This window comes from Camelus ferus, chromosome 3 (assembly GCF_009834535.1).
Source record: "Camelus ferus isolate YT-003-E chromosome 3, BCGSAC_Cfer_1.0, whole genome shotgun sequence".
Lineage (NCBI taxonomy): Eukaryota > Metazoa > Chordata > Mammalia > Artiodactyla > Camelidae > Camelus > Camelus ferus.
Window position 1 is genome coordinate 49,635,142 of NC_045698.1, and position 20,984 is coordinate 49,656,125.

Sequence of the window (20,984 nt, forward strand, 5' to 3'; positions counted from 1 at the left end):
CTGAAAGCTCCTCCTGGGCAAGTGCCTGGTTTGTTTAGCAGGTGCTCAACAAATGCGTATTTTCTAAATAAGTGTTCACTAAATGCTTATTTCTTATAGATAACTCATTATATTATTTAATTGCAAACTATTGCTAAAAATGGTTCACAAAATTTTACCTGACTATACATTCCTTTGAAATATTCTTCCCACTATAATATATATATATAATGTACACACATATATATGTAAGTATAACATATTTGCTTAACAAATTCATATCTCGCATTAAAATACTAGAGTCTCAAAAAGCTGGCATCAGCCCAACTTCTGCATGAATCATCACACATTTTAAAGTCACAGAATCCTAGTTACAAAGACTTTAGCACAGCGTCATCTTTTTTTAGACCCACTACACGTAAACCAATCTGGACAGTTTCATAAACATCTCTCACGTTCAGTGTTAGAGCAATTAAAGCTTGTTTAATGAAATGCATTTTGTTTCAACATATAATTCCAATACAATAGGACCATATGATGTATGAAGTAAACGAAGTTTGGAAATGTTATTTCTAAAAGTAAATGATCCTTCTCAAGAGTTTAATAACATACAAAACACTTATCCCCAGTTACTAAACAATTTACAGAAATCTGAAGATTATCTTCTCCTAAGCAGAGGTATACACCTGTATAAGGAAGCAAGCAACACTGACATACATACCAGTGACGACAGCATTAGCCTCAGCTCTATTATCAGTCTCAACGGCACCGTAAGATTTTAGCAGCTCTTTCGTGTTTTCATCATCTGCTTCATCCAAGGCTGTCTTCTGCTTTTTATCCTTTTGATTAGGGTTTGCTCCATGTTGTAGTAGAATTTCAGTTGCCTAGATAGCATTTTTCCAAAGTTATCTCTACAGACACATTAAGATCAATAATCTCTGCTTTCATTACAAGATGCCACTACCAAGTATTAAAAGTTATCAAAAAAAGTTTTCAAACTCTGGCCCCCCAATTTTTGATTACATTTGATATGACAACTGTAAACTGATCCACAGATTTGGCCTGATCTGCCCTCACAGGAGAACCAAACATGATGACATGAAAGCAGCAGATACATTGCCTTCACCACCGAAGAGGCAGACTTAGGTAGACCGATGTGCAGAAGTATTTAGTCTCTCTAACAGAGCCCTTTGTCCTCCCACAAGATGCTGGAGACAGGGTGGAGAAGGGAGCAAGGATCATTTCAGGATTATATTATGAATTATATTTTAAATTGCCATTAGACACAGTTGAATAAAGTTCCATTCAAACTATATTTCATGTTTACAAGGTTTTATGAGCTAGCCTGGGAACCTAATATCCATCCTAATGCCTATACAAATATGTCATGTTTCCTAAATAACTGACTTACATTCACAGAATGCTAATAAGGTAAAAAGAAACAGAAATAATCTACTCCAACTCCATCTTTTACAGAAGAAGAAACTGAGGTCAAAGAGTAATGTTGTGATATTTGGAGGGTAAACAGTTTCTAATATAAATAATGTTTCTCTGAATAACTCAAAATTGTGTATTAGAAGTAAGTTTGTAATTCATCAAGGTTAAAGATGGTCACTAATCAGTTTACAGTATAAGTTAATTAGTTAAAAAAAGCAGTAATTCCATCTGCACAAGTGACTCAAACCACTGACAAATCTTCTGATTAGGAAAAGATGGTCAGGATTTTGTAAAAGTAAAGATATGCTACATGCTAGTAGCTTTTCTCTGTCTACTTGTGTCCAGGTATCAAGAAGCAGAAAACCTGAAGAGCAAGTGGGCCAGCAGAAATTATAAAAATAGCCCCTTATTTGTTCTATTAGCTTAGAGTTAGCTCAGCATAAAACAAAACATACCTGTTTTAAAGTCAAGCATACAAAACTCACTCCTGCTACTTACTAGCTGTGTTCCTGGGCAAGTTACTAACCATCTGAACTTCATTTTTATCACTTACGAGGAATACACGTGAACCCTTGTAAAGTATCTGGCACACAATGGGGCTTAAGGGAAACAGTCCTCTAATCAGCCCTCTGTACACTCCAGCAGGGGTTCTGCCAATCCTCCCTGCAGGCTCTCTGCCTAACCTTATGCTCATTTGTAGACCAGCCAAAGAACACAAGGGATCCCCCTTTAAATCTCTGGAGAGTTCTCTCCGTGTAGATCCACTCTATCTAGTATTTTGCCCCATAAATTCTAACTGCCGGAGTCTTTTAAACTCCAAATTGTATCTTTTTAACTCACTGAGACTATAAGGCTATCTGTTTTCTCCCTCCCTATGCTTTTGCCTAGAAATCCCATCTAGTCCATAAAATGGGGCAATCATAGGGTTCATCTCATTGGCTTCCTTTCTCTCAGGGACTACTGCCCCCTGCTGCATGTTGACCAATGTCTCAAAACTGTTATTTTATGTGTCTCACTAACTTTCCTAGTTGTTAAGTTGGGAGGGAATATCTTGTCCCTGCTATCCCACCTTGTCCAACAGTGGATGTCCATCTTCACCCACATTTTATCTTTTTAAAAAAATCTTTTCCTCTCATTTTCCTTTTCCTTATCTTTTTATCCTCTATATTTTACAAGGAAGAACATATGACACTCTTAGAAGATAACTTAAAACAGAAACTAAGATTTTTTAATTGAAAGTTCAATAAGAAAATAAGATGTTTAATAACTTTGCATGTAGTCATGCAAGATAGAAAATTAAGAATTAAATATAATAGGGTGCTATATAATTGATATTGATTAGGTCTACAATACCATATATTTACCTCTCTTGTCCCCTCTTTTTATCTTTCTAGATCATCTATCAACATCTAATCTCAAAATAAAGAAACAGGGACAAAAGTGACAAAATGAGTCAGAAATAAAATGAGCCAATGACAGAAGAACTGTCACATGGAAAGTTAATGAAAATATGAGGGAAAATGCTGGCAATGTATCAGTACCAAAGGAATTAAAATATCATTAAAAAAATACTACTTCCTTCTTTTCTTTAAAATAAAGGTAACAGAGATACGGAAGGTTATTTCAAAAGCAAACTTCATCTGTATCACCACTGAGGTAAAAGAACATAAGTGATTCTCTAGATCAAGCAATAGTAAACTATGGCCCATGTGCCAGATATGGTCTGTTGCCTGATTTCGAAGTAAAGTTTTATTGGCATACAGCCAAACCCACTCATTTACATATTATCTACATTTGCTTTTATACTACAATAGTTGAGTAGTTCCAAAAGAGACTGAGTGACCCAGAAAACCTAAACTGTTGATTATCTAGCCCTTTAGAGGAAGTATTTACCCATCCCTCCCCTACACCAGAGCCGTCCAACTGAGTTTTCTGTGACAATGGAAATGTTCTCTTCTGTACTGTCCAATATGGGAGCCACTTGCTGCGTGTAGCTACTGAGTACCTGAAATGTGGCTAATGTAACAGAATAAATGAATTTTTTAATTGAATTGATTTTAAGTAATTAAAATTTATTAGCTACATGGGGTTAGTGGCTACAAGATAGGACAGTACAGCTCCAGATCAAATTCCTTATCTCAGGGCTAAAGGTATCTTTATCTTTTTCAAGCAGTAGAACTAGGCCTAGAATTCAAGTCCTCCAATATTCAGTTCAGTGTTTTGTCTACTAAGCCAAGCTCCCCTTCTGCTATTTCCTGTGGTTTATTTTCAGTTCTTGGCCCTTATCTTCACAGAGGACCCTCCCCTCTATATCTGAGTAATCATTTTCTCCAACCCTTGCTATGCGGGAAGCTGGCATCTTCAAAATAGGAAAATTCTCATTCATGAAGGCCACTTATAAAGTCTGACCTAATCAAACATTCCTTCCCACTCTCATTAACATGGCACTTTTCCCATCCATCAGGTTAAAATCTATCTCTTGATTTTTGGTCAGTTTACCACTGGTCACTGATACTGTAAATAGCCAACAATAAAATGGAAATACACTACAAATTGATTACGAAGTCAAAATGCACAGATGTAGGATTTCCTGAAGTCATACATTAAAATAATGTTGTAAAAATGCTTGAAGCACCTGCAAAGCAACTGATAAATGAGAAATCTACAGGCAAAATTGTTAACCTAAAAAAAGAAAAATCAAGATTTGAATATGAGTGGATTAATAGAGGACCTAGGGAAAACTTGTGGAGCCTCTCAAAATTTTTGAAAAAAGACCTTCCTTGAGGTCGTGGTGCAAAAATCAACTTTGAGATAAAGGATGTCCTATGTGCTGTCATATTGTTTTGCCAGAAAAGCTAGACTTCAGTCTTTTGCTGTTCCATAAATTAGTATATGTTTCAATTAGAAACTCAATACAATACTATTTAGAAAAGAGTTACCATAGCAGGCCTAAGACTGCTATCCAGAAAGGCTGCTTGCAAGGCTGGCCTTTTGCTGGCATCTGTGAACTTGGCTGGAAAACAGTGTTCCACACTGATATAAAACTTTCCCTAACTGATAAGGGTAGTTCGCTGCACTTAAAGTGTCTATACAAGCAATGTGGTTTATGCTTCTGGGAGTCTGGAATCTTGGTATGTGCTAGGCAGAGGGTGCCTACATGACCAGCCCCCAGTATACATAATGAGCTTCCGTGGGCAGAAACATCACACTTATGCTGCTACATTTTCTCTGCTGAGGGAAAAGCAAACTGTGTGTGACCTCCCATGAGGAAGACAGCGTAGTAAAGCCTTCCCGACTCCACCTTTTTCTCTGATGATCCAGCTTTGCATCCTTACTACACTGCTGAAATAAATCTGAGCTATAGTACAACCATATGCTGAGCTCTGTAACACTATCTAATAAATTTCTAAATATAGGGGTGGTGCTGGGGAGCCCCTTATTTTGTTTTATATTGCATTTTTTAGGATAATGTCCAAAATCCTGATTTTCCCATTATGATATTTTGGTCCTTATTTAAGTAGTTTCACTTTAAGTGGTCTTTTCTCTGTACAAATAACCAGTAAGTTAATCACTCTAATGATTCTTCCTGTGTGCTTTCTTCCATTGTACAACCACATAACCTTGACGTTGTCTATTCTTTTTTAATTTAAATATCTTAAAGGTCAAAGAGCTTCTGCAGTCAAAGAAGCCTCTCTGGACATTAGCCCACCTACCTGGTTATTCTTCATCATTAGTTTGTATCTCTTATCTCTGCAAATCATAAATTCAACACTATTCTTTCATGACTACATTTAGGCTGAAAATACTGGGGATATACTTTCAAAAAATTAAATAAAAACTACCAGGCTATTGAAGAATACCTAGAGACAGATAAATCTGGCATTAGTGAGACATTCAAGGACTTTTAAAATATGAACCCTGGTTTTATACTGTTGTTGGTAGTTTCCTTAACTATTTTTCAAAGCAAATAATTATTCCTGAAGTCTACATTGCCTATTGACAACAATAAAAGTTTTCTCCTAAGGTTTGTCAAACAAAAAGATGAGTTTTAAAATGTGAAGAATTTCAACGTTTAGATTTGAAATTCAGTGTTAACTGAAATAATGACCCCAGTAATTTTCTCTTCTGATATTTTTACCATAGCTGTCAGATGAAACAAACAAACAAACAAAGGAGAAAAAGATATAACAACCCCCTAGGAAACAAGCAACTTGAGCTTTTACCCATTTCTTTGAAACTTCAAACCCGTTGAGAAATTCTGAGTTTAAAAAAAGGCTGGCTGTCACATATGTCATAACTATATAGACTCCTTTATGAACAACAGCAAATCATTTGAGACAATTAAAAATGGAATATACAATATTGATAGGCTGTTTACTTTGAGCCCTTCTATTTTATTGACTTACATGAACTATATAATGAAGAGAAAATGGAAAAATAATTCACTAGGAAATATATTGATTGTTAATCTATCCACAATATCATACTCATATTCATTTATACTTTTAAGCAGTTTTTAAAAATCCTTTGTTTTAAGGAATCATGTTAGTTCTCAGTTTAAAGTATCTTCATTGTCTTCACTCAATTTTCTTTATAATGTCCTTTTTTTCTTTATAATGTATTTTTTCTTCTTTTATGGGGAGGGGCTTGATTAGGTTTATTTATTTATTTTTAATGGAGGTACTGGAGATTGAACCCAGGACCTCATGTATACTAGGCATGTACTCCATCAAACTATACCCTCCCCCTGCCCCTGTCTTCACTGGATTTTAAAAAAAAGTAATAGGAGCCCAATCTGATGTATACTATACCTTTAAATGGTTGTTTGCAACAGCATCATGTAAAGGCAGAATTCCATCTAGATTTCCACAATTAACTTTAGCATTAGCTTTTAACAACTCTACAATTGTATCATTACATCCTTCACTAGCTGCCTCACGAAGTGGTGTCCAACCTAAAAAAGGAAAAGAGAAAAACAAAACAAGATGCTCACAAATCAACATTCAAGTAATTTCTTCATTATCAAGTTTATTTTCACTAATAGAATTAATATCTATATTGATTCAAGTATATATATATATTTGTATATATATATATATATATATATATACACACACATACACACTAAGTATTGGACAAGGAATAATATAGAAAACAGGCTGCCTTAAGAGCCTCTGAGCCCACACAGCTGCCCATGGACACAGTCCTGCCCAGGGCCCAGCAGCTAGAGACCCTGGGACCCAGGTCCACCCACCAGTGGGCAGGCACTAGCCCCAGAAACCTCTGGGTCCCAGCCCTGCCCACCAGCAAGCCTGTTCTAGCCTTGGGAACAGCCCCACCCAAAAGTGGGTGAGCATCAGCTCCAAGACAACTATAGCCCCACAGCCTGCTGTGCCAGGACCCAGCCCACCCACGAGCAGGCCAGCACCTGCCCCAGGACCAGCTGGGCCCAAGTTCCAAGCAGCAAGCCAACACAAACCTCAGGACACTCTGACCCTGCTGCCACCTGTGTCTGAAATTGCACCCCTGCCACCCAGCAGTCTAACACCAGCTCTGGGACCTCTGGGCCCTGCAACCAGTCCCCAGGACCTGGCTCTGATCACCTGTAGCCCAACACTAGTGTTAGGAACTAGCTTCACCCACTGGCAGGCAGACAACAGCCCTGGGATCTCCTGTACCCAGACTCTGCCCACCAGTAAGTCAACATTAGCCCTGGGGTCCTCTGGGGTTCTGCAGCCAGCTGCCTCGTGACTCAGGCACACCAACCAATGGCCAGCAGTCTCTATACAAGGCAGAGCCTGGCAACCAACCCAACCAGGGGCTGGCCAAGCCTACCAGACTAACTGCCCACAGTAGTTAGCCAGCCACAACAGAAGGACTCATGCAGCCCATACAGGAGGCACCCATAGAACATAGAGCTCTGGTGATCAGAGAAGAGTATGTTGCAAGGAAGCATAAGACATCTCCTACAAAAGGCCACTTCTCCAAGGCTGGGAAATGTAACCAACCTACCAGATACACAGAAATAAAAACTTCAAGTTAGGCAAAATAAGGTGACAGAGGAACATGTTCAAAACAAGGGAACAAGATACAACCCGAGAAGAAGAACTGAGTGAAGTGGAGATAGAGAATCTACCCAACAAAAGAGTTCAAGGTAATGATCATAAGGATAATCAAAGAATTTGGGAGAAGAATGGATAAACAGAGTAAGAAGCTAGACGTTTTTAAAAAAGACTTAGAAAATATAAAGAACAACCAAACAGAGATGAAGAATATAATAAGTGAAATGAACAATACACTAGAAGGAATCAATAGTACACTAAATGATATAGAAGAATGAATAAGTAAGTTGGAAGACAGAGCAGTGGAAATCACTGAAGCTGAATAGAAAAAAGAAAAAAGAAAAAAAAGAAATGAGGACACTTTAAAAGACCACTGGGACAACATCAAGCATACCAACATTTGCATTATAGGAGTCCCAGAAGGAGAAGAAAGAAAGGGGCAGAGAACATATCTGAAGATACAGTAGCTGAAAATTTCCCTAACCAAGGAAAGCAAACAAATATCCAAATTCAGGAAGCACAGAGAGTCCCCAAACATAATCAAACCTAGATGACCACACCAAAACACACTGTGATTTAAATGACAAAATTTAAAGATAAAAAGAGAATGTTAAAAGCAGTAAGGGAAAAGCAACAAATAACATACAAGGGAATGCCCCTAAAGGAGTTCAGCTGACTTTTCAGTAGAACTCTGCAGGTCAGAAGGTAGTGGCACGATACTTTTAAAGTGATAGAATGGAAAACCTACAGTCCTAAAATACTCTACCCAGTAAGGCTCTCATCCAAATTTGATGAAGAGATCAAAAGCTGTATAGACAAGCAAGAGCTAAAAGAGTCCAGTACTACCAAACCAGCTTTAAGAGAAATTTTAAAGGGACTTTTCTAAGCAAAAAAGAAAAGGTCACAACTAGAAACATAAAAATTATAAAAGGAAAACACTCATCAGTAAAGGCAAATAAACAGTAGAAGTAGTCAATCAACCAGGTACAAAACTATTAGGAATGTTAAAAAAAAATAGTAGTAGGAAAAAATCACTCTATCCACAATAAACCGTTAAGGAATATACAAAAAAAAAAAAAAAGGAGATGAAAAATATGATGTTAAAACATGTTGTAATCATGAGGAGAGTAACAATGCGAGGTTGTTTAAATATGTTTGAAATTAAGAGATCTGCAAGTTAAAATAATCATAGATAGATAGATAGATAGATACACACACACATACATACATATAAAACTCATGGTAACCACAAACCAAAAATCTATAATAGGCACACATGCAAAAAAGAGAAACAAAACAAACACTAAAGATAATCATCAAATCATAAGAGAATAAAAGAAAAAAGGATCAAAAAAGAACTACAGAAACAACTCCCAAACCATGAACACAATGGCAATAAGTACATACATATCAAGAATTACTTTAAATGTAAATGGGCAAAATGCTCCAATCAAAAGGCACAGAGAAGGAGAATGGATACAAAAACAAGACCTATACATATGCTACCTGCAAGAGACACTTCAGATCTAAAGACACACATAGACTGAAAATGAGTAGACAGAAAGAGGTATTCCATGCAAATGGAAACAAAATGCAAACTAGGGTAGCAATACTTATATAAGACGAAATAGGCTTTAAAACAAAAACTGCTACAAGAGACAAAGAAGGACATTACATAATGATCAAGGGATCAATCCAAGAAGGTAAAATAATTATAAATATATATGTACCCAATATAAGGCCACCTAAATACATAAAGCAAATATTAATAGACATAAAGGGAGAAACTGACAGTAATACAACAATAGTAGGAGACTTTCACACCTCACTTTCAATAATGGACACATTATCCAGACAGAATATCAGTAAGGAAAAATGGGCCTTAAATGACATATTATAACAGATGGACTTTACTGACATATATAGAACATTCCATACAAAGTCAGCAGAATACACCTTCTTTTTAAATACACAAGGAACAATTTTTCAGGATAGATCACATGCCAGGCCACAAAACAAGCTTTGGTAAATATAAAAAAATTGAAATACTATTGAGCATCTTTTCTGACCACAACTCTATGAGATATGAAATCAACTACATGAACAGAACTGCAAAAAGCGCAAACACATGGAGCCTAAACAATATACTACTAAACAATTAGAGCACTGAGGAAACCAAAGAAAAAAAATAAAAAGAGACAAATGAAAATGAAAACACAATAATCCAGAAGCTATGGGGTGCAGAAAAAGCAGTTCCAAGAGGGAAATTTATAGCAATACAAACTTACCTCAGGAAACAAGAAGAACTCAAACATCCTAACCTTACATCTAATGGAACTAGAAAAATAACAAAAAACCCCAAAGTTAATAGAAGGAAAGATATCATAAAGATAACAGTAAAAATAAATTAAATGAAGGGTAAAAAAAAATAGGAAAGATAAACGAAACTAAGAGCTCGTTCTTTGAAAAGTTAAACAAAATTGAGAAAACTTTAGCCAGACTCACCAAGAAAAAAAGAGGGCCCAAATCAAAAAAATTAGAAATGAAAAAGAAGTTATAACTGACACCACAGAAATACAAAGGATCATAATAGATCACTACAAATCACTAAATGCTAAAATAGAATACTTACAAGAAATGGACAAATTCCTAAAAGTGTATACTCTCCTAAGACTAAACCAGGAAGAAAAAGAAAAATATGAACAGATCAATTACCAGTAATGAAACTAAGTCAGTAATTAAAAACTCCCAAAAAGTTTCAAAGGTGTATTCTAACAAACATTTAGGAAAGAGTTAACACCTATCCTCTAACTATTCCAAAAAACTGCAGAGGAAGAAATGCTTCCAACTTATCTACAAGGCTAGCATATCCCTGATACAAAAATCAGTTGAAGATATCATGCAAAAATAGAAAATTACAGGCCAATATCACTGATCAACATAAATGCAAAAATTCTCAACAAATATTAGCAAACTGAATCTAACAATGCATTAAAAGGATCATATACCATGATCAAATGGGATTTATCCCATTGATTTAAGGATAGCTCACTATTCACAAGTCATTCAGTGTGAAACATCACATTAACAGTTTGAAGAATAAAAACCATATGATCATCTCAATAGATGTAGAAAAAGCTTTTGATAAAATTCAACATCCATTTTGATAAAAACCCACCACAAAGCAAGTATAGCAGGAACATTCCTCAAAATTATAAAGACCATATATAATAAGCCCACAGCTAACAGCATATTCAATGTGTATGTGTAGAAGCATGTTCTCTAACATCAGAAACAAGATAAGGATGCCCACTCTCACCACTTCTATTCAACACTATATTGGAAGTCCTAGACACAGCAATAAGACAAAGAAAAAAAGAAATAAAATGTATCTAAACTGTAAAGGAAGAAGGAAAACTGTCCCTCTTTGCAGATGAAAAGCTATGCAAAGAAAGTCCTAAAGACATCACCAAAAAAAACTACTAGAGCTCATCAATGAGTGTAGTAAAGCTGCAGGATACAAAATTAATATACAAAAATCTGTTGTATTTCTATACACTAACAACAAATTATCAGAAAAAGAAATTAAGGAATCTCCTCATTTTCAATTGCATCAAAAAGAATAAAATACCTAGGGGTAAACCTACCTAAGGACGTAAAAGATCTGTACTCAGAAAACTAAATGATAGTGATGAAAAACTGAAGATGACACAACTAGATATAAAGATATACTGTGTTCATGGACTGGAAGAATTAATATTGTTAAATTGACCATACTACCCAAGGCAATTTGCAGATTCAATGCAATCCCTATCAAAATACCAACGGCATTTTTCATAGAACTAGAAGAAACAATTTTAAAATTTGTATGGTAGCATAAAAGATCCTGAATAACCAAAACAATCTTGAGAAAGAACAGAGCTGGAGGAATCATGCTTCCTGACTTCAGAGTATACTACAAAGCTATAGTAATCAAAACATTAGCATACTGGCACAAAAACAGACATACAGACCAATGGAACAGACTATACAATCCAGAAATAAACCCATGCACTTATGTCAATTAATCTATGACAAAGGAGGCACGAATAAACAATGGAGAAAAGAGTTTCTTCAATAAGTGGTGCTGGGAAAACTCAACAGCTACATGTAAAAGAATGAAATTACAACATTTCTCACACCATATACAAAAATAAACTCAAAATGGATTAAAGATCTAAATATAAGACTGGAAACCACAGAAATCCTAGAAGAAAACAGGCAGAGTACTCTGACATAAATCATAGCAATATTGTTTTGGATCTATCTCATAAGGCAAAGGAAATAAAAGTGAAAATAAACAAATGGGATCTAATTAGAATGGAAAGCTTTTGCACAGAAAAGGAAACCATTAACAAAATGAAAGGAGGACTTACTGAACAGGAAAAAATATTTGCAAATGATATGACCTATAAGGGATTAATTTCCAAAATATATAAATAGCTCATACAACTCAATATCAAAAAAACCCCACAAAAAACAAAAACCAAAAAACCAAACAACCCAATCAAAAAAATGGTCAGAGGACCTGTAAAAACATTTTTCCAAAGAAGATACACAGATAGCCAACAGGCATGTGAAAAGATGCTAGGCACTGCTAATTATCAGAAAAATGCAGATCAAAACCACAATATCACCCTACTCCTGTAAGAATGGCTATCATCAGAAAGAACACAAATAACAAACATCGGTGAGGATGTAAATTGGTGCAGCCACTGCAGAAAATAGGATGGATGTTCTCAAAAAACTAAAAATAAAACTACCATATGATTCAGCAATTCCACTCCTGTGTATGTACGTGAAGAAAACAAAAACACTAATCCGAAAAGATACATGCACCTCAATGTTCACAGCACCATTATTTATAATAGCCAAGATGTGAAAACAACCTAGGTGTCCATCAACAGATGAATGGATAAAGAAGATGTGATGGACTGACAGGTAGATAGGCAGGTAGGTAGGGTAGGTAGATACACACAATGAAATACTACTTGGCCATAAAAAGAATGAAATTTTGTCTCATGCAAAAATACGGATTTACCTGGAGGGTATTATGCTTAATGAAATAAGTCAGACAGAAAAGATAAATACTCTATGTTATCACTTATAGTGTAATCTAAAAAATAAAAGAAACAAGCAAATACAACAAAACAGAAACAGATTCACAGATACAGAGAATAAACACTAGTTACCAGTGGAGAGAGGGAAGTGGCGAGGGACAAGATAGAGTAGGGGATGAAAAGGTACAAACTACTACATATAAAATCAATAAGCTACAAAGATATACAGCACAAGGAATATAGCCAATATTTTATAATAACTACATGGAATATAATCTATAATAAGTCTGAATCACTATGCTGTATACCTGAAACTAATATACTATCGTAAATCAACTATACCTCACTAAAAAAAGTGTTTCATTTAAAAAAAAAAAACTCACCTAAAATATTTGTTGATACAAGTACCAAAACAAAAGACTCACGGAACATAAAATATAATGGGACCAGAGTAAATACTAATCATGTCAACTGGTTTCAAATCAGATATTAAAATAGAGTAAGATACCTGACATTCCTATTTTCTTCTGCCACATTGTTCTTTAAAATGACATTTGATCAATCAACCTTTGAGCTTTTTCCCCTCTAGAATTCTTCACACAAGTGTTTTTTTGTGCTTCAGAAAAACAGTACCAGATCAATTTTAAAATGGAGATTTAAAATAAAAACAAGGAAAAGGAGAAAAAGGAACAGTATTAAGAGAGAAGGAAAGAAAAGAAGGGATAGGAAAATGGGAAAATTTGGCATTCTTTCCAAAGTTAGGGAAGGATACTAAGGCCTCCAAGGAGAAGGCCTTAATAAAGCTTCTTTTGCTCCTCATTCTGTATATTCCCTCTCAGTGCTCCCAAATGCATGTTAAAAACTGCTTCAAAGAAGGTTATTTTAGAAATTGGTGGGAACCAAGATAAATCTGATACCAAGTAAATAACAATACATTATAATTTTTTTCAAAATTAATGGCTATACATCAACCAGGATCAAAATGGGGAAGGGTAGATGAAATGTATATATCAGTGAGTTCAAATTATAAAGACAATGAAAATTTAAAAATCCAAACCTGCATTATCTTTTAGATTCACATCTGCTCCAGACTGTACTAGAGCTTTCACCAGAGACAAATTTCCTCTTCTGGCAGCCAAATGAAGCCGGCTTTCCCCTCTGGCAGGCCTCTTGTTGATCCCAGCTGTTTCCATTTCTGTAAATTTGCCAAACATAACTGAGGCTTCTTTTCTACCAAGTGCTGATTATTATGAAAGAGATCAGAAAATACATAGCAACTTGCTCAAAACATCCTAAGTAGGACACACTACAGAGAAGCATACCTTAATTAATACTATCATTGCTGTTACTATTTTGAAGTGTAACTTACAAAGAAATGATAAAACATCTAAGACATTACTTCAAATTCATTCTAGCAGTTGTTCACTATATCGTATGCTTGATTTAAACAAATAAAACTTGCTTCATTTCTACACTCATTTCACTCTCAGTAGTCCTTTAGCAATTTATAAAAATTTTCTTAAAACAAAATATGATTTTATAAAAACCTTCTTTCTATAACTATTCCCTATCTCAATCAGTGTGTTTCTGATCATACAAAATGCCAAGAACCAAACTATGGGGTATGGCCTACTAGGTATTTTATTTTTCTTTCATAGAAAATGCAGTACAGTATCATTATCCATTGATTTTTTTTTTAAATCGTTTCCTTGCATCACAAATTAGAAAGACTTGAGTTGGAGCTAAAAACAGTGAACAGTTTTTTCCCTATTTCCTCCCCCAAACCATGCTAAAATGATGTAGCAAAAGGTTCTAAGTAAGATCATATAAAGAAAATAGAAGAGGTAACAACAGAGGACAAGGACTTCACTTGAGGAAGTGGAAAGTCACTGACAAGAGAAGAGTTAACTGATTTGGCAGAGTGTGGAATGTTCCAACCCAAGTACCTGCAAAGGGAATCTGGAGGAAGAGAGGCCATGTAAACCCAGGTACTCAGCACTTCAGGGTGTCACCTACCATAAAAGGCAGCGTGTGAAACAGGCTGGAAACAGGAAGACTGAAAGTATAGATATAGAAAAACTGGGACTCCAAGTTCCCTTTCCCAAGCCCAAACTGCCTGGCAAGTACTCCCCAGCCAGGAACCTGGAGGTTTATTTTCTGTAGAAACTGCATCAGCGAAGCTTCAGACTGTGATGCAAGGCAAAGTACAGGATTAGGATGAAGAAACAGAAAAGTCCCTTAACCCAGTAGTTCTCAAGGTGTAGCTCCAGATTAGCAGTATCAGTATCACCTGGGAAAATTCTTAGAAATGCAAATTCTCCAGCCCACCCCAAGCCTACTATAGAGGGCAGACTTTAAAATTGCTCCTAGTGATCCTCACCTCCCAGTATTTATGTCCTTGTATGACCCCCTTCTCTTGACAAAACTTGCTTCTAGTGAACAGAATACCTCTCCCTTGAGGGTATTTCACTTCCTTGACTAGGTCACAGGAGACTGTATCACCTTCTGTTTTACTAACAGACCTGTTCTATTGCCTTCAGCTTGCCCAGCAGATGAAGCAAGTGGCCACGCTGGAAAATTTCATGCGGCAAGGACCTGAGGATGACCACAGGACACGCCCAACTACCAAGGACCAGAGCTCTACCAACAACCACATGAGCTTGAAAGTGAGCCCTTCCCTAGTTTAGCCTTCAGATGAGACCCCAGTCCTAACCTGCACCTTGAGCGCAGACTTTGAAAGATCCTGAGCAGAGGACCTGGCTAAGCCATGCCCAATTCCTGACCTACAGAAAGTATGAGATAGCGTGTGTCATTTGTGGTAATTCATTATACACTAACAGATAACTAATATACCTACTGAATCAGACTTTCTGAGGGTAGGGCCCAGCAATCTGTGTTTTAACAAGTTTTGCAGATGATTTTGATGCAAGCTAAGGTTTAGAACCACTATATTAAACCATGGGCCCCTTTCCCTGCCCTATTTCCTAAATGCCAGCAACCAGGCATATAAATTCAGGGCAACAGAAAGAAAGAATAGAGGTACACTCTCTAAAAGATGGATTCTTTGGTTATATCAATCACAGGGAAGACTGACAGCCTCATGTCTATCTTCCATTGACATCCAGATAGAAACATATTGCTCTTTGGAAATCTGCACTCAAGTTTTTTATTGGAAGAAGATATGTATTTCATGTTATACATACATATATAGAATGTATTTTAAAATTACAAAATACCTAAGATAGTAGGCCTGCAGATTGCAAGTTTGAATTGAAAAAGCTCTCCCCAAAATTGTTACTGTGGATGGTACAAATCCTCTCACTTTGTTCCTGATATATCTGTAGCAAAGAAGCTAGGCACGTGACAAATATTTTGGGGCAAAAATCAAAAATTATTCAATGTTACTGCCATCATAAATTTCTATAACATTCAACTAAAATGTTTAAATAACAATATCTGACAGAAACTAGAAAGGAAACAAATAGTATTCACACTGACCTCACAAGAAATTTCTTCATAAAAGTCCACTGTAGTTAATGTTAAGTACTTCTTAATTACATTATACTTTATTAATATTTGAATTATTATTATTAATTACTTATAAAGTATAATGCAATTAAGAAACACTCATTTTCCAGTTTCTTTATATGCGATCTTTCTTTTCTTCCCTGGAAGCTTTTAGGATCTTTTCTCCCTTGTTTTGAAATTTCAGTGAGATAGATGTTTTCTTACTCATTGTACTGGATACTGGCTCACTCCCTTTCAATATGGAAACTCCTGTCCTTAATTTCTTGTACTATTTTTTTGGTGATTTCTTCTCCTATTTTCACTGTTCTTTCTGAATACCCTGGAGTGATCTTCTGATCTTCTCTCTCTTTATTTTCCTATTTTTATCTTCTATTTTTGTCCTTTACAGGAGACTTGTAAATAAACCTTTGCCTTCTAATCCTGCTATAGATATCTAGATATTTTTTTAATTTATGCAATTATATTTTTAACATATAAGGACTACCTATTGTTCTCTGAATGTTCCTTCTTTTGTACACATTTTTTTCAAATTTTAGAGATTTCCTGATTCTTGTGTTGTTCCTGTTTCTTCTGGGTTCCTTTGGTCTGGTTAGTTTGCTTCAATGTCTCTTTTATACTGGGGTTTTCCACAAATATTTGATCTTTGGCTACCTATATTTAAATGAGATAAACTAAAATGCTGATTGAAAATGTGTGAAGGATGAGGGGAGTAGGGCAGCACTCAGGGCCTGGCTGAATTCTCTGTTGAGTGATGAAGATGTACGCTGGCCTTTGTGTTAGGGAATAACCAGATGTCAATATTTAGAATTCTTTCCTCTGGGACAGTTCAATTTATTTATTAGTTAAATCAAACAATTGGGCACTGTGTTCTAAACAACAGGGAGAAGACACTATTTTTTCTTCAAGTAGTCTACAGTCTAGTAGAATGAGAGACATGTAAAAAAATTACATTAAAATATGATTAAGTGCTGTTAGGGAAATGTATTAGTTTCATGTGATAGCTGTAACAAATGACCACCAATTAGGAGAATCCTTCCTGGCCTCTTCCAGCTTCTAATGGACACCAGCACTCCTTAGCTTCCTTAGCTTCCTTGGCTTTTGGCCAAGAGAATGCCTAATATTCCTACCTTCTATTACATCAACTTTTTCTTACTAAATCAACTTTTCAGTGCTTAACATTTAACCTGAAGTGGTCCAGCCTATTACTCACCACAGAACTAGCTCCAAGAACTATTAAAGCATAGTTAGCTATCCATACTGCCAAGTGTACCCAGTTCACTCACCTGACACACAGAAACTAGTGGCTATGCTTCTTTAACTTCCCTATGTTTAAACGGTTCAGTGGAAGTATCTAAGGGGTCTGGCACAATTCAGATGTGCTGCCCTTACTCAACATTCTCACTGTCTCTACTGTTTACCTTATCTCCTCTAACATAAATTAGTCATAGGCAAAAATACAACAATATATTGGAAGACTAACAGATTCTCAAGTGGTGCTTAATAGTAAAACCATCTGATAAATACAGCTAAAATAATCTTACAAATTAGTAAACGAGTAAAAACATAAACAGTAAATCTGTACAAATTCCCTGAAGGACAGTATATTGCTAGGTTTGATCATGCAAACCTTTACCTATATAAGTAGAGAAATACACACCTTGGCTGCAGGTAGCTTTCAAGAAATTTTGTCTTTTTCTCAAATTTTTAACTTTTTTGTGTTCTTGGATATTAGTAGGCATATGAATTTCTAAATCTGTTTTTTCTTTTTTCTCCTCACAATTTCTTATAGTGCTTTCATCTCCATTGACAATAATAGTTAATTCCTCATCTGAAAAAGAAACATTTTACAGTATCAGTGGTACTGGTTACTTGACTGAAAAAGAATCTAGTCAAGTAATTGTTCCAAGCTTCTGTTCCCAGCTGGACTGTTTATTTTAAAGGAATGGAAGCCTTTAAATATGTTTTCATAGGGAGGAAGTGGGTGGGAAGGGATAAATTAAGAGTTCGAGATTTGCAGATACTGACTGGTATATATAAAACAGATAAACAAGGTTATACTGTATAGCACAAAGAACCATATTCAGTATCTTGTAGTAACTTACAGTGAAAACTAGTATGAAAGCGAATATATGTATATTCATGTACGGCTGAAGCATTGTGCTGTACACCAGAAATTGACACAACATTGTAAACTGACTATACTTCCTCCCTCAAAAAAAGAAAGAAAAAAGTTTTCATATAACAATATAAATTAGTTTGCTGGTTGCAATTTCAACAGTGAATCATTGAAATCAATGGAGCTAACAATTTCCTGCAATGAAAATGATTTTAGGCTTCTTGATGCTAAATAAGAGCTACACTAAAAATAAATATAAAAATTGACAGAAATACTATTTATTAACTTCTGTCAATATCAATTTAGCACCATCTTTGATAATAATGGCTTTACTTTCAAAGTAAACACTATTAATTAACAGTATCTCCAAGTTACGGCCCACATGTCCTCATTCTTACCAGTTTGGGCATGGGTTGAGTGAAATTCAGCTGGAAATTTCTATAAAATAAGTAAATCTACAGTACATGTGTACAAACTGAGCAATACTACTACCTGATTTGTGAGAAATCTCCTTCTCTTCTCTTTGACTAAGTTGTGAGATGCTGGTCAATTCTTTAGTGATATTGTCAGTGGAATGAAAATCCATATTATGTATGGTTTTGTTCTCTTGTCTCCTTTTTTCAGCTTTAGTTGTTTCTATTACTTGAGAATGAACAACTGTGGATAAAGAGCTATTTGAAGAACTTGTTTTTTGGCCTTTGTCAGTGTAATTCCTTTCAGCATCTCCTTTCTTATTCACCTTTTCCACAGTGTGTGCATCTGTCTGATTCATTAAAGGAGCTGATGTTCTGTAGCTACAATCCTGTGGCCTCTCGAATAGCTCCACATGACTAGTCAACTTTGAAACTTCATGTATTGAGTGTGTTCTCGTACAAGCCGAGGAAGTATGCTCAGGACTGCCATGTAAATGATCAAAAGAAGTTCTACATGCACATTGTTCATAATCTGGAACGTGTTCAGAAACCATTATATTACCGGAATTTGAAAAATTAATAGCTTCCTGTTGTGGAACTATGGTTAAGTTGTCTGCTTTGAATGCATTTCCTTGTGAAAAATGGTCTTCAGAAGGTAAAAACTGTTGAAAATCCTTTTCTTCCCTATTTGTTATATTCTCTTTATAATTATCCTGGTTTTTGTAACCTGAAAAACTTACCACCTTTTTAGATTTTACAGTCTCTCCAGAGGCACGGGAACCAGTATCATCATCACCATCATTAAAGTTTTCCTTTATAAAGGATGGAGAAGAATTTTCCCACTTATTATGGCTCTCATCTTTTTGATCTGAGTTACTGTTTTCATAAGATTTACAAGAGCTAGTGTGCTGCTGGTCTTGGTGAGTCTGAGGCTGCTGATCTGCAGTAACAGGTGGTAACTTGGTCGTTTTATTCAAAAAAAGTCCTGAGAAAGAAACAGCTTCAGCTTGGTCAATGGATTCTAATCCCAGAAATTTTATTTCTTGACTATCTGATAAATCCAGGCTCTGAGTATGTGTCTCTTTGGAAACTGAACAAGTCCCGACATTATTACTTAAACCAATTTTCAAGCCTGACGGGGCTGAGCTAGAAGGTTTACATGACTTTTCTGGAAGGTCATCAAGGGTTTGGAGAATCTGCTGCTGATGAGGAACCAACTTGTTTGTTCTTCTGGAAGAAGAGACAGCTATTTTCTTTCTTGGATTGCTTTCTTGGATTATATGATCCACTTGAATCCTTTTATGTCGTGTATTTCTTCTTCCTTTATCTTTAGACACATTTGTGCTGGGATTCCTGACATTATGGAGATCGTCCTTTTTGAGTCCTATAGAGTATTTCTGGTTAAGAGCTGACTGCTTATACTTGGATTTACCAAATTTCCTGCTTTGGGAATCTTTTTGGTAATATTCATATACAGCTTCTTTATTTATAAATAAACTGTCTTTGCCTTCTTTATTGACTTTTGCATGTTCTGGCTTCTGTCTGTTGGAATTTTCATCACAAGCAAACCCACTGTGATTTTTAGAACTGAATTTTGGTTTCTATAGAAACAAAATACATAGCATTAGTTTTCACATGTAGTTCTACACTCAATTCATTCTGGATTGTTGATAAAGCAAACTATTATTCCATTCAACTTATAACTTGATCTAACAACAGGGTCTGCTGGGATATATATAACTTGATATATATTTCAGAAAAGTAGACTAACAGAAGAAAGGTAAATGTAATAGACTCAGACCCAGTATGTTTACTAATCTTTATTTGCTGCTGTACATTTTAATTTCTTTTTGCCAATATTTTAGCACTAACAATCTTATTTTCACAATAAAAAATTTAATCTACTTAATTTTTATAGGCTTTTAAAATAATCAGATAGTTTTCCTTTTAAAGGGAACTTTACAAGAGTGCTTTAGAAACACTCTCCTCTCTCATTTGTTACATAGATAGAGCTAGAATTAAGAGTTTATTCCTCTGCTATCTGTGAGAGACCACAGGTTGGGCAGCAGCAGAAGGGATTTAAAAAAAAAAAAAGACAATGTGCAACCAAGTTGCTCTGTATGGAAATATTACTGTGGGCCGCTAAGATTAAAATAGGAACATTGCTTCCTCTCACATATCACAACCCAAGCACCGGATGAAGAGTAAATGCCCACATGTAAAGTCTGAAGCGATGGATCAACACCTTTGACTCTTATACCGTGCTTAGGCCAGAGGAAATTCGACATGGTTGATAAACCTCATGGCTCCATGCACAGGAGGAAGGAAATGGCTACCAATACATTAGTGT

General features: G+C 35.6%; 1 protein-coding gene across 1 annotated transcript in view; it reads right to left on the bottom strand.

Moving 5' to 3' along the window:
- Window positions 1-20,984, bottom strand: part of ANKRD31 (ankyrin repeat domain 31) — a 109,657-nt gene that overhangs the window by 33,096 nt on the left and 55,577 nt on the right. The window contains exons 14-18 of the mRNA XM_032468389.1: window positions 18,714-20,235; window positions 17,763-17,933; window positions 13,635-13,772; window positions 6,228-6,370; window positions 701-863 (exon numbers count right to left, since the gene is read on the bottom strand). Of these exons, the coding sequence (XP_032324280.1) occupies window positions 701-863; window positions 6,228-6,370; window positions 13,635-13,772; window positions 17,763-17,933; window positions 18,714-20,235 (2,137 nt within the window). The remainder of the gene's footprint in view (window positions 1-700; window positions 864-6,227; window positions 6,371-13,634; window positions 13,773-17,762; window positions 17,934-18,713; window positions 20,236-20,984) is intronic.